The sequence below is a fragment of the Rhinatrema bivittatum genome, chromosome 2 (assembly GCF_901001135.1).
Source record: "Rhinatrema bivittatum chromosome 2, aRhiBiv1.1, whole genome shotgun sequence".
Taxonomy (NCBI): domain Eukaryota; kingdom Metazoa; phylum Chordata; class Amphibia; order Gymnophiona; family Rhinatrematidae; genus Rhinatrema; species Rhinatrema bivittatum.
The window spans coordinates 823,009,189-823,021,891 of record NC_042616.1 but is presented as its reverse complement, the minus strand read 5'-3'; the positions used below and the strand labels follow the sequence as shown (position 1 = coordinate 823,021,891).

General features: G+C 45.4%; 1 protein-coding gene across 1 annotated transcript in view; it reads left to right on the top strand.

Annotated features, from left to right (window-relative positions):
* WDR97 (WD repeat domain 97) overlaps nt 1-12,703 on the top strand; it is a 378,285-nt gene that overhangs the window by 189,926 nt on the left and 175,656 nt on the right. Inside the window, exon 15 of the mRNA XM_029587226.1 lies at nt 10,498-10,557. Coding sequence (XP_029443086.1) covers nt 10,498-10,557 — 60 coding nt within the window. The remainder of the gene's footprint in view (nt 1-10,497; nt 10,558-12,703) is intronic.

The window sequence follows — 12,703 nt, the reverse complement described above, 5'->3', positions numbered from 1 at the left end:
CCTCGAAGCGGTTTCCCAGGATGTGCTCCTTCTTACCTCCTGTACCCCTCTAAATCTCTCCATAGTCTCATCGGCTTTGTGTGGGTCATTTTTAAAGCCACTTGTACACACATGGCTTTATAAAAGTAAATGGTTCCTTATAAAATTGCATGTGCTTTTTGTGCATAAAAGTATGCACATAACCAGTTTTTGCATATGTGCACAGAAAAAGGTGTTCGAAGCGGATGTGGCATTGGGATTTACACACATTTTAGATTTTTGAAATGCACAAGCTATGTGCTGCATAGAACAGGTATCCATAACTTTGTGGGCATTAGTTTCAGGGCATTATTTTGCATGATTATCAAAGTGAACTGAAGGGCATAAGATTGCTTTGAAAATTGGTGGAACATGTATTCTGGCACGGCATAAGCTACATGGGTTATTGGTGGATCTTGAATTTGGAAAAAGAGCCATGAATCTTAGCCAACCCAACTTGGAGTTGAGTTACCCATTACACTCCATTCAGAGAGGTGACTGCAGAGGGGAAATGAAATGTAGCTTCCCGAAAAACTCTGAACACTGTTTCCCGACAACCACTCCACCACTCCTGGCTTCTTTTCCCCTGCTCTAGATAAGGGTACTTTATATTTTGTGAGGCTTTTGCCTTATTCCAAGCTTTTTTTTTTTTTTTTTGCCAAACTTGTTTGGGTAAAACACTTTAATCCCTTTGGTTATTTTTTTATCCCAGGACAAGCAGGATGCTAGTCCTCACATATGGGTGACATCGGTAATGGAGCCTTATGTACGGAAAAACTTCTTTAAAAGTTTCCATGAAACTTTTGAATGGCACCAGAGTGCCTACTGAGCATGCCCAGCATGCCATGATATTCCCTGCCACAGGGGTCTCCCTTCAGTCTTCTTTTTTCCGCGAAGCCGTTAGCATCGCGGGCTAATTGGAGTCCTGAGGTGATTTTCACCTATCGAAAAAAATTCATATTTTCGGAAAAATTTTACTCCATCCGCAGGGGTTTCCCTTTCTATAACTGTTTCCGTTTTTGATTCCCGGCCGGGAACGATATTTTTGGGGTTATCGCCGTCGACGGCTGTCCGGCGCCATGGCCTCGGGCTTCAAAAAGTGCCCAAACTGTGTGAGGACAATGTCGATTACCGACCCTCACTTTGAATGTGTTCTTTGCTTAGGCAAAGATCACAATATCCAAACATGTAAATCATGTGCGGAAGTGACAGCGAAAGGTCGTCGTCTAAGGGCCGAAAAAATGGAGCAGTTATTTAATATCCAATTGCTTCCAAGGCCTTCGACCTCAGCGCAATCTTCTCCATCTACTTCAGTCCGTCAACTGAAGCAAAAACATCCAGAAGCGGGAGACGCCTCAACACCATCCCCTTCAATTTCCTCAAAAGCATCGACCTCGGGAAGCGACAAGCAAAAAGAAAAACACCGCCACCGGCATCGGAGACGCCAGGTAACGATGACCGAGAATCCATCAGAAGGCACGGCCTCGCCTGCAAAGAAACCCCGGACGGGGACTGAGGCTCCGAGGCCTAGTGAAGGGCGATCCCCACCGATATCGGTGACGGGCTCCATACCTCCTCAGGGCTCTGAGGAGGTATTGGCATCGCCAACACCGCCTCCCTCCACAGCTGCTCTGTTATCACCAGCTGTGAGAGTGGAACTTGACTCCTTGATTCGTCAAGCGGTGCAACAGGCTCTGCGCGATGCGATTCCGCCTCAGCCATCGACAACTCCACCGATGCCCATTCCATCACCGAGAGACCCAGCACCATCGATGCCGCAGACACCGACGAGGACACGGGAACCGGTCCCGATGCCTACTCCGGTACCTTCACCGGTGCCACAGGTACCTCCATCGATACCTACACCGGTGCCCACACCGATATCTCCGATGCCAGCACCGGTGCCCAAGGAGGATGTATCCGGGTTACATCCAGTTTTTACCAAACTGGACACACTCCTGGACATCCTCACTAAGAAAATACCAGTGGAACCGATTCCAGGCCCATCTGGAGTGCCAAGACCGGTCTTACCACCTCGACCTATGCAGCCAATCCCTCATCACACACAGGAGATACCTGTAGACACCAGCTCTGATTTTTCTTCTGATGAGGAAATATTTTCAGAGCCTTCTCCGCCTGATGACCACAGGAAATCACCTCCTGAGGACCTCTCCTTCACCAATTTTGTTAAAGAAATGGCTGACACCATTCCTTTTCCCATTCAAACAGAGGTGGATGCACGTCAGAAGACCTTGGAAGTCCTCCAGTTTGTGGACCCTCCCAAGGAAATGCTGGCAGTCCCTGTCCATGAGGTGTTCCAGGAACTGCAATATAGGATTTGGGAGCATCCAGGTTCGGTGTCAGCAGTAAATAAGAGAGCAGAGTCAACCTACCTAGTGCAACCTATTCCAGGGTTCCAGAAAATATAGTTGCCTCACCAGTCAGTGGTCGTTGAATCCGCTCAGAAGAAGGCGAAGCGGCAAAAGTCACACTCCTCTGTACCACCTGGAAAAGAGAGTAGGCTTCTGGATAACCTGGGAAGGAAAATCTTTCAAGGTTCAATGCTGGTTTCAAAAATTTCATCCTATCAATTATATATGAACCAGTACCAAAGGAACCTTTGGAAACAGGTTCAGGAACTCTCTCTCTCTCTTCCTGAGCAATATCAGGAATCCTTACAAGACATCATACATAAAGGCCTCGACTCTGGTAAACATGAGGTTCGAGCAACCTATGATTGTTTCGAAACTGCTGCACGTCTATCAGCATCGGGTATTGCGGCAAGAAGATGGGCATGGCTCAAAGCCTCTGATCTGCACCCAGAGGTTCAGGAACATTTGGCAGATCTGCCTTGCTTGAGGGATAATCTCTTTGGTGAGAAAATAAAAGAAGCTGTGGCAACCCTGAAGGACCACACTGAAACATTGAAACAATTATCTTCTCAACCACAAGAGACTCAGCCTTCCACCAGGAAGTTTCCAAGGCGTGACACTCGACGGCCTTATTATCGCCCACGTCAATATTACCCCCCAGCAGGTAGGCCCAGACCTAGTCGGCCAACGCAACGCCAGCAGCCAAGACAAAGGCCTGCAAGGGCACAACCACCTCCTCAGACGGCCACTACATCTGGTTTTTGAAAAGCCCCAGAGAGCAGCAGCCAGACCAACCCATTCCCAGAAACACCAGTAGGAGGTCGAATACAATACTTCCACAACTATTGGACCTCCATCACCACCGACCAGTGGGTGTTATCCATCACAACTCACGGTTACAGATTGGATTTCCTTACTGTCCCAAAAGAAAAATCCACCACTTCAATCTTGGACAATAAATCAACATTCCATAATTATTCAAACAGAATTATCCACCCTTCTGAGAGCCAGGGCCATAGAACCAGTTCCTGGGCCTCAAAAGGGCAGAGGATTCTACTCCAGATATTTCCTCATTCCAAAGAAAACAGGAGACCTTCGTCCCATTCTAGACCTCAGACAACTCAACAAATTTCTCAAAAAAGAAAAATTCAGAATGGTGTCCCTAGTCACCATTCTACCTCTTCTTCAAAGGGGAGATTGGCTCTGCTCTCTGGATCTTCAAGATGCATACGCTCACATCCCCATCTTTCCTCCTCATCGCCAATACCTACGCTTTCGGGTACTGGATCAGCATTTTCAATACAGAGTGCTACCATTCGGCCTTGCATCAGCACCACGAGTTTTCACAAAGTGCATGGCTGCAGCAGTGGCACACCTCCACAAGCAAAGAGTGCACGTGTTCCCTTATCTGGACGATTGGCTCATCAAAAGTCAATCAAAAGAAGGAGCTCTCACTTCTCTCAAGCTCACCATCCAAGTGCTTCACTCCTTGGGATTTCTCATCAACTACCAGAAATCCCATCTGTCACCAACTCATCTGATACAATTCATAGGTGCAGAACTGAACACTGCAATAGCAACAGCTTTTCTTCCAAGAGACCATGCTCAAACACTTGTCCTGTTGACTCACAATCTTCGCAACCAATTCCAGGTAACAGCTCACCAGTGCCTCATTCTTCTAGGGCACATGGCTTCCACAGTTCATGTCACTCCCATGGCCAGATTGACCATGCGACTACTGCAATGGACACTCAAAACACAGTGGATACAAGCCACTCAACCAATGTCCACTCCCATTCATATCACACCAGAACTCAGATCTGCACTCATCTGGTGGACATCAATGAACAACCTACTCAAAGGCCTACCTTTCCAGCAACCAGTTCCACAAGTGACTTTGACTACAGATGCATCCACCTTAGGGTGGGGAGCACACATTGGTCATCTAAAGACACAGGGCAAGTGGACACAGCTCGAAGCCTCTTTTCAAATAAACTTCCTGGAGCTTCGAGCTATACGCTATGCGCTACATGCGTTCAAGGACTGCTTATCACACAAGACTGTTCTGATCCAAACGGACAACACAGTAGCCATGTGTACATCAACAAACAAGGGGGGACAGGTTCTTACCTCCTTTGTCAAGAAGCAGCACAGATTTGGGACTGGGCCCTGACACACTCAATTCTTCTACGGACCACCTACCTAGCAGGCATCCACAACACAGTAGCGGATCGCCTCAGTCGTCAATTCCAACCACACGAATGGTCCTTGGATCCAGCAATAGCATCCAAGATCTTCCAACGCTGGGGTCAACCGACGATAGATCTCTTTGCATCCCAGCTCAACTACAAAGTGAACAATTACTGCTCTCTCCTCTGGCAGCAGAACAACCTACCAAAGGACGCATTTGCTCGCCATTGGAATTCAGGCCTGTTATACGCGTATCCACCGATACCACTCATAACCAAAACGCTAGTGAAGCTACAACAGGACAAAGGGACCATGATACTCATAGCCCCATATTGGCCTCGACAAGTATGGTTCCCCACACTGCTAGATCTCTCAGTCAAGGATCCAATTCACCTGGGAGTAGCTCCCAATCTCATAACTCAGGAACAGGGTCAGTTGCGCCATCCCAACCTTCAATCCCTGTCCCTGACAGCATGGATGTTGAAAGCTTGATCTTACAGCCTCTCAACCTTCCATCCGCTATATCTCAAGTACTTATAGCTGCACGTAAACCTTCCACTAGAAAGAATTATTCCTACAAATGGAAACAGTTTACTCTGTGGTGCACTCAGAAAGATTTAGATCCTTTCACTTGCCCCACTACCTCGCTACTAGATTACCTTTACCACCTCTCAGACTCTGGTCTTAAGACGTCATCTGTAAGGGTACACTTAAGTGCAATCTCAGTTTATCATAACAAGCTAGGAGATGCGCCTATCTCCACACAGCCTCTCATCAGTAAATTCATGAGAGGCCTAACTCACATTAAACCTCCAGTTCATTCCCCAAGCATACAATGGGACCTGAACGTAGTATTAACTAGACTTATGCGTTCTCCCTTTGAACCCATAAATACTTGTGACCTTAAATACCTTACTTGGAAAACGGTATTTCTCATAGCCATTACATCAGCCAGAAGGGTCAGTGAATTACAAGCATTAGTCACATACGAACCTTTCACAAAGTTCCTCCATGACAGGGTAGTCCTCCGGACACATCCAAAATTCCTTCCTAAGGTTGTCACGGAATTTCACTTAAACCAATCCATAGTTTTACCTACATTCTTTCCTAGGCCTCACTCTCACCAAGGAGAAAGAGCCTTACACACTTTGGACTGTAAACGTCCTTCTATTTAAACCGCACTACAGCCCAAAGAAAATCCAGTCAGCTATTTGTATCCTATGATCCAAACAAACCAGGTAAAGCAGTGGGTAAACATACTCTGTCAAACTGGTTGGCAGATTGCATACAATTTTGTTATGAAAAAGCAGGCCTTACTCTTCAAGGGCGAGTAAAAGCACACTCAGTCAGAGCAATGTCAACTTCAGTAGCACACCTTCGCTCTGTGACTATTCTGGACATTTGTAAAGCAGCAACATGGAGTTCTCTTCACACTTTTGCAGCTCACTACTGTTTAGACAAAGAGGGAAGACAAGATTCAGCCTATGGACAATCCGTCTTAAAGAACTTGTTTCCAGTGTAATCCCAACTCCTTCTCATCCAACCTGCTGTGATTTCGGCTGATTCATTTCGACAACAATACTCCACTGTTACTATCCTCAAAATGACTCAGCCTCTAGCTTGCTAATCACCCATATGTGAGGACTAGCATCCTGCTTGTCCTGGGATAAAGCAAAATTGCTTACCTTGTAATAGGTGTTATCCCAGGACAGCAGGATGTAGTCCTCACGAAACCCACCCGCCACCCCGCGGAGTTGGGTCCGATATGTTTTATTATTTTATTTTTGGCTAATGCCTATTGCTACAAAACAAGACTGAAGGGAGACCCCTGTGTCAGGGAATATCATGGCATGCTGGGCATGCTCAGTAGGCACTCCGGTGCCATTCAAAAGTTTCATGGAAACTTTTAAAGAAGTTTTTCCGTACATAGGGCTCCATTACCGATGTCACCCATATGTGAGGACTACATCCTGCTGTCCTGGGATAACACCTATTACAAGGTAAGCAATTTTGCTTTATTATATTTCTACACCATTGAGTGGGTGTTTGCACCTATTCCCCAGTCCTCTAATCTTAAAAGGTTAAGTGTGTCATTGCAGATCACTGTGTCCTAGGTTACAGGCTAGAGGAAGAGATGAACCCAGAATCCCTTGATGAAAAATAAATCACAATGAAAATCTAATGAAACTGAAAAGATTTTGGACCTTTGTTTTCTTCACAACTGTTGTCATCTCATAGGAAGGAGACATCCCTGTTATGAACACTGCCCGCGGAGCTAACCCCCGCGAGCAGCTCCTGCTCACCTCGTTTTGCTGCCCGACGCGGCACGGACGCCGCTGAGGTCGGGCCTTCCAGTGCGGCTGGAGCTGCGGACTTTCCTGCTCCCTGTGGCCTGGAGGCCGTCCATCATGTTCCTCCCTTGTCACGATGGAGCCGTGGACTTCTGCCTCCCTTTGCGGCTGGAAGCCGCCGTCGACGCCGTCTTCATCTTCATGGCCGGAGGCTGCAAGCCCCGGGCTCGACTGGCGGCTGGAGCCGCCCTCGGGGCTTCCTGCAGCGGCTGGAGCTGCTGCCGTCATCGGGGCCTGCTCTCCAGGCCCAGCCCTGCTGCTACGCATGATGTCGGTGCAGGACTGCTGTCCACGGTCCTGCACAGCCCTGCTTCCTGCCTGTAGGTGTGCGGCCGCGCCTCTCTTATATATTTAAAGGGCCCATGGCCGGATATACCCTGGGCCCCTCCTTGAGACTGTTTCCTGTTGCAGCCCTATAAAAGGGCTGGTCTTGTCATTGCTCCTTGCCTTGCATCGGAGTTACTTCACTCTGGAGGCTCCTGCCTGCCAGAGCTCCATCAGGTCTTCTTCCTTCTTCGTGGAGCTCCTTGTCTCGTCTCGTCATGTCAAGTCTTCATTGCCTGAGGTCCCTGTCCAGATGTCCTGGTGTATCGTCTTGATCTTCTGTTTCCTGATATCCTAGGTTCCTTAATGTCTTGCTCCTGTGTCTTCAGCGCTCCTGAGCCTTCTGGTCCTGTTGGCCTTGGTCCCTCGGATGACGTCTTTCCCGAGTTGGAGTGGCCTGCAGGTGGAATTCGTTCCTGTGCTCCTGAGCCGTCTTGTCCTGCCAGCCTTTGTGGAGCTTCGGATGACATCGGCTTCGTCGTCGGAGTCCCACCTTGACTGGATTCTTCCCTGCGCTTGTCCCGCTCCCACGTGGTCTATGACCAGCATCCTTGGACTGTGTAGGGCGCGCAGTGGGACAGGGTAGTCCGCGACCAGCCCATTGGGTCCGCCCGTGAAGGTGCCAATGTTCACCCTCCCAGCTTCTCGTCTCGTCTGGACTTCGTCAAGTTCCTCGTCTCGTCCCTGATGCCATTGCATCAGTCTTGGTGTCATGTCTTCGCTTCAGCGTCTTGTTCCTGATGTTGTCGCATCAACCCTGGTCCGTGATGCCGTCGCATCGACCCTGATTCGTGATGTCTTCGCATCAGCCCTGGTGTCATGTCTTCAACAACCCTGGTGTCATGTCTTCACTTAAACCCTCGTCTGTGATGCCGTCGCATCAACCTTGGTGTCATGTCTTCGTGTCAAGGCATCCATCTGCCCTCATCCTCAGGCCGACCTGCTGCTCCATGCCGATCCAAGCGACAGGTCCGAAAGGGCTTGGAAAGGTCAGAGGACCATTCCCCTACCAACATCATCTTGTTGTTGGCGCTGGGAGCTTGCAGGCCTGGCAGAGGGAAAGACCATAGTCCTGCCATGCTGGAACACGCCATCAACCCTCGGTTCGGTCCTGGATCCGTCTGGGGTCGGGTCGAGGCCCAAGGGCACACGAAAACACTCCTTTTCTCAACAGACCCCTAATGCTTGTGGCATGGAATTTCAACATTTTTTTCTTTTGTTGCAAGTTACCTAGATCCTCTTGGATAGGCAAAGCATAAATATTTGGAAATTAATTCCTAAGAACATTTGGGCTGTAAATTCTAATCCTGACTCTGTCACAGGTCCATGAGAAAGCCATCTCTACTTCAAATTATAGCTATTGTTAATGAGTAGCAGGAATACCAATAACACTGCTCCTCTGACATTTTTTCCTTGAACTATGTTTATGTCTGAATGAAAGAAAGGATAAGCTGTCTTTATTTATTTATTTATTAGATTTTTTTTTTTTTACCGTCACTAAGGGCCCATCATAACGGTTCACAAGAGTAAAACATCATGCTTAAGCTAAAATATATCATTAATAACCTAAAATACATCATAATTAATCTAAAATGCATCATAATAAAAATAAACCTAAAATATATCATAATTAACCTAAAGCAATTAGTTAAGATCAAATCTAAAAATGTATATGATCTTAAAACTATTGGCTACTACTCAAAACATAAAGTAATGGTTAAAACAAAAAACAGTTAACAAATTCATCACTTAACTCTTCAAGCAAACGAGCTGTCATCAAACTGCAAGAAACAGTAAAATCCTAACATTAAATCACTCTAAGATTGGCTTGAATAAGCCTCACTAAAAAGCCATGTTTTGAGGTCTCTCTTAAGCTGTTTAAAGTTAGACTCTAGCCTGATTGGTGTCGGGAGCAAATTCCATATTTTAGGCCCTGCTAATGACAGAGCTCTGTGCAACCAGCCCACTCATTCAAGTGGGCTGATTGCATGGATGGTAAAGTTAATAAACCTTTGTTGGCGGAACGCAGGTTCTTTGGCTTTGTCTTTAGCAAATGTGGGTAAAATCATTGAGGAGGAAAATAAATAATGCAGCATACAAAATGGAAGTCATTAGACTGACCTCAGCTAGAGCATTTGGGGCAGGTTTACAGGCCATATCTCCAAATCAATATAGAGAGGGTGGAGGTAGGCCATAAGAAGGCAGAGGTTGTATCATAAAGTCTATGAGAAGAGAAACTATGTACATCCTAAGGGAGAGGAGAGAGGGGGGACCCACAACAGAGACATTCGAATATCTCAGAAGTATGGACCATGCAAAAGAGGCAAGCTCAGCATTTCAGCCTGGTAGTTTGCACCTGCTTTGATGGGCATCCAAATAAACTGAAACTCGATTTTACTGGAGCTGTGCATCCTCGTGCCTTCCAGCTGCTTGGATTTTGCAACTAGGGTCTTCTGGAATCTGGTATATGCGCACCCCAAGTCTGGCCACTAGATAATAATCTTTTGTAAAGCCTGCTACTATATCATTTTATATTGTGAACCGTTATTTATATTCATTGTAAAGCTATTTGCTATGTTATGTTACACTGTGAACCGAGGTGATGTTTTGCTACGTGCCCCGGTATATAAAAATTCTTTAAATAAAATAAATAAATAAATCATCCCTGTATGATGGATGAGGTGCCCTTCCTCCAGCAGTTAGGAATGTGCTCTTCACAGTATTCCTGGCCTGAGGAGAAAAGGCCATTCTCCGAATCACACCCAGGTGCCCTGCATGGCAGTGCCACCAAGTCACTGGAAAGAAGTTAGTTCTATGTTTTAGGTTTTTTTGGGTGAGGGGAATTTGTAACTGTACACCATTTGAACTGAAGGTCAACAAATGTAAAGTGCAGTTATCCATCTAAATGTCTTTGGATATTGACCATGCAGTATTTAATATTTTCTATTTATTGTTTTATGCCTGCTAGAGCCTAGGCAGCATGTCACATTTTTGAATTAAATCAAAATTAGACTCTGTAGTAGTATGAAGAGACATTTCTGTACAGAAAAGTTGGTAGCTGCAGGAAAGAGCGTTTCAGTGCAGATGGTGATTTCTAGAAAGCTCGGGGACAAGCACAGAGAGAAAATGTTTGGGTAAAGCTGTAGACCAGATAGTATCTGGATTTAAAGCTATTACTTTTAAATGCTATTGCATCTGGATTTAAAGTATTTACTTTTAATGCTATTACTTTCTGTTTGTAGAGGCTGGAAAAGAAAAAGAAACCCAAAAAGATAGAGGAAGACAGCGAAGCTATAGAGAAGGTACCCCAAAAGTTGACCATATCACAAAATATTTCAGGCATTAAAGTGGCAAAATATCTTAGTATTGCCATATCCCCTTTAATGATCCCACATCTAACAATTGTACATTTTTCATAGCTGAATTTTAAAAAAGGTTTAGTCAAGTTTCTGGAGGAGAGGTCCATAATTACTAGCCAAGTACTTCTGGCTTCTGGGAGCAACCCAGAATAGTGTTTGTCTTCTTATTGCAATGACCCATTGACTGCTTACCTCACAGGGCATTCCTGGGTCTGGGACCAACCTGGCAGGAGCCTCACTAGGGCTGACTCCATTGGGCTTCACGTTCTTGGCGCTTGGTGCCTTCACCTGGGGAAGAAGGTGTCAGTGGTTGAGATTTCCCTCCCTTCATCCCAGGAAAACAAATGGGGCTGTGAACAAGGCTGGCAGTATGTACAAATATATACAGGTTTATTAGACTATACATTTCTACATGACTATGTACATGGCTAATAGGATGTCAAGCAGCACACTTATCTACTCGTGGTTAGTAGTCTCAGGCCACACAACTATATACATTTCTACATGACTATGTACATGGCTAATAGGATGTCAAGCAGCACACTTATCTACTCGTGGTTAGTAGTCTCAGGCCACACAACTATATACATTTCTACATGACTATGTACATGGCTAGTAGGATGTCAAGCAGCACACTTATCTACTCGTGGTTAGTAGTCTCAGGCCACACAACTATATACATTTCTACATGACTATGTACATGGCTAATAGGATGTCAAGCAGCATACTTATCTACTCGTGGTTAGTAGTCTCAGGCCACACAACTATATACATTTCTACATGACTATGTACATGGCTAATAGGATGTCAAGCATCACACGTATCTACTCGTGGTTAGTAGTCTCAGTCTACACAACTACATACATTTCTACATGACTATGTACATGGCTAATAGGATGTCAAGCATCACACGTATCTACTCGTGGTTAGTAGTCTCAGGCCACACAACTATATACATTTCTACATGACTATGTACATGGCTAATAGGATGTCAAGCATCACACTTATCTACTCGTGGTTAGTAGTCTCAGGCCACACAACTATATACATTTCTACATGACTATGTACATGGCTAATGGGATGTCAAGCAGCACACTTATCTACTCGTGGTTAGTAGTCTCAGTCTACACAACTATATACATTTCTACATGACTATGTACATGGCTAATAGGATGTCAAGCAGCACACTTATCTACTCGTGGTTAGTAGTCTCAGGCCACACAACTATATACATTTCTACATGACTATGTACATGGCTAATAGGATGTCAAGCAGCACACTTATCTACTCGTGGTTAGTAGTCTCAGGCCACACAACTATATACATTTCTACATGACTATGTACATGGCTAATAGGATGTCAAGCAGCACACGTATCTACTTGTGGTTAGTAGTCTCAGGCCACACAACTATATACATTTCTACATGACTATGTACATGGCTAATAGGATGTCAAGCAGCACACGTATCTACTTGTGGTTAGTAGTCTCAGGCCACACAACTATATACATTTCTACATGACTATGTACATGGCTAATAGGATGTCAAGCAGCACACTTATCTACTCGTGGTTAGTAGTCTCAGGCCACACAACTATATACATTTCTACATGACTATGTACATGGCTAATAGGATGTCAAGCAGCACACATATCTACTTGTGGTTAGTAGTCTCAGGCCACACAACTATATACATTTCTACATGACTATGTACATGGCTAATGGGATGTCAAGCATCACACTTATCTACTCGTGGTTAGTAGTCTCAGGCCACACAACTATATACATTTCTACATGACTATGTACATGGCTAATAGGATGTCAAGCATCACACTTATCTACTCGTGGTTAGTAGTCTCAGGCCACACAACTATATACATTTCTACATGACTATGTACATGGCTAATAGGATGTCAAGCATCACACTTATCTACTCATGGTTAGTAGTCTCAGGCCACACAACTACATACATTTCTACATGACTATGTACATGGCTAATAGGATGTCAAGCATCACACTTATCTACTCGTGGTTAGTAGTCTCAGGCCACACAACTATATACATTTCTACATGACTATGTACATGGCTAAT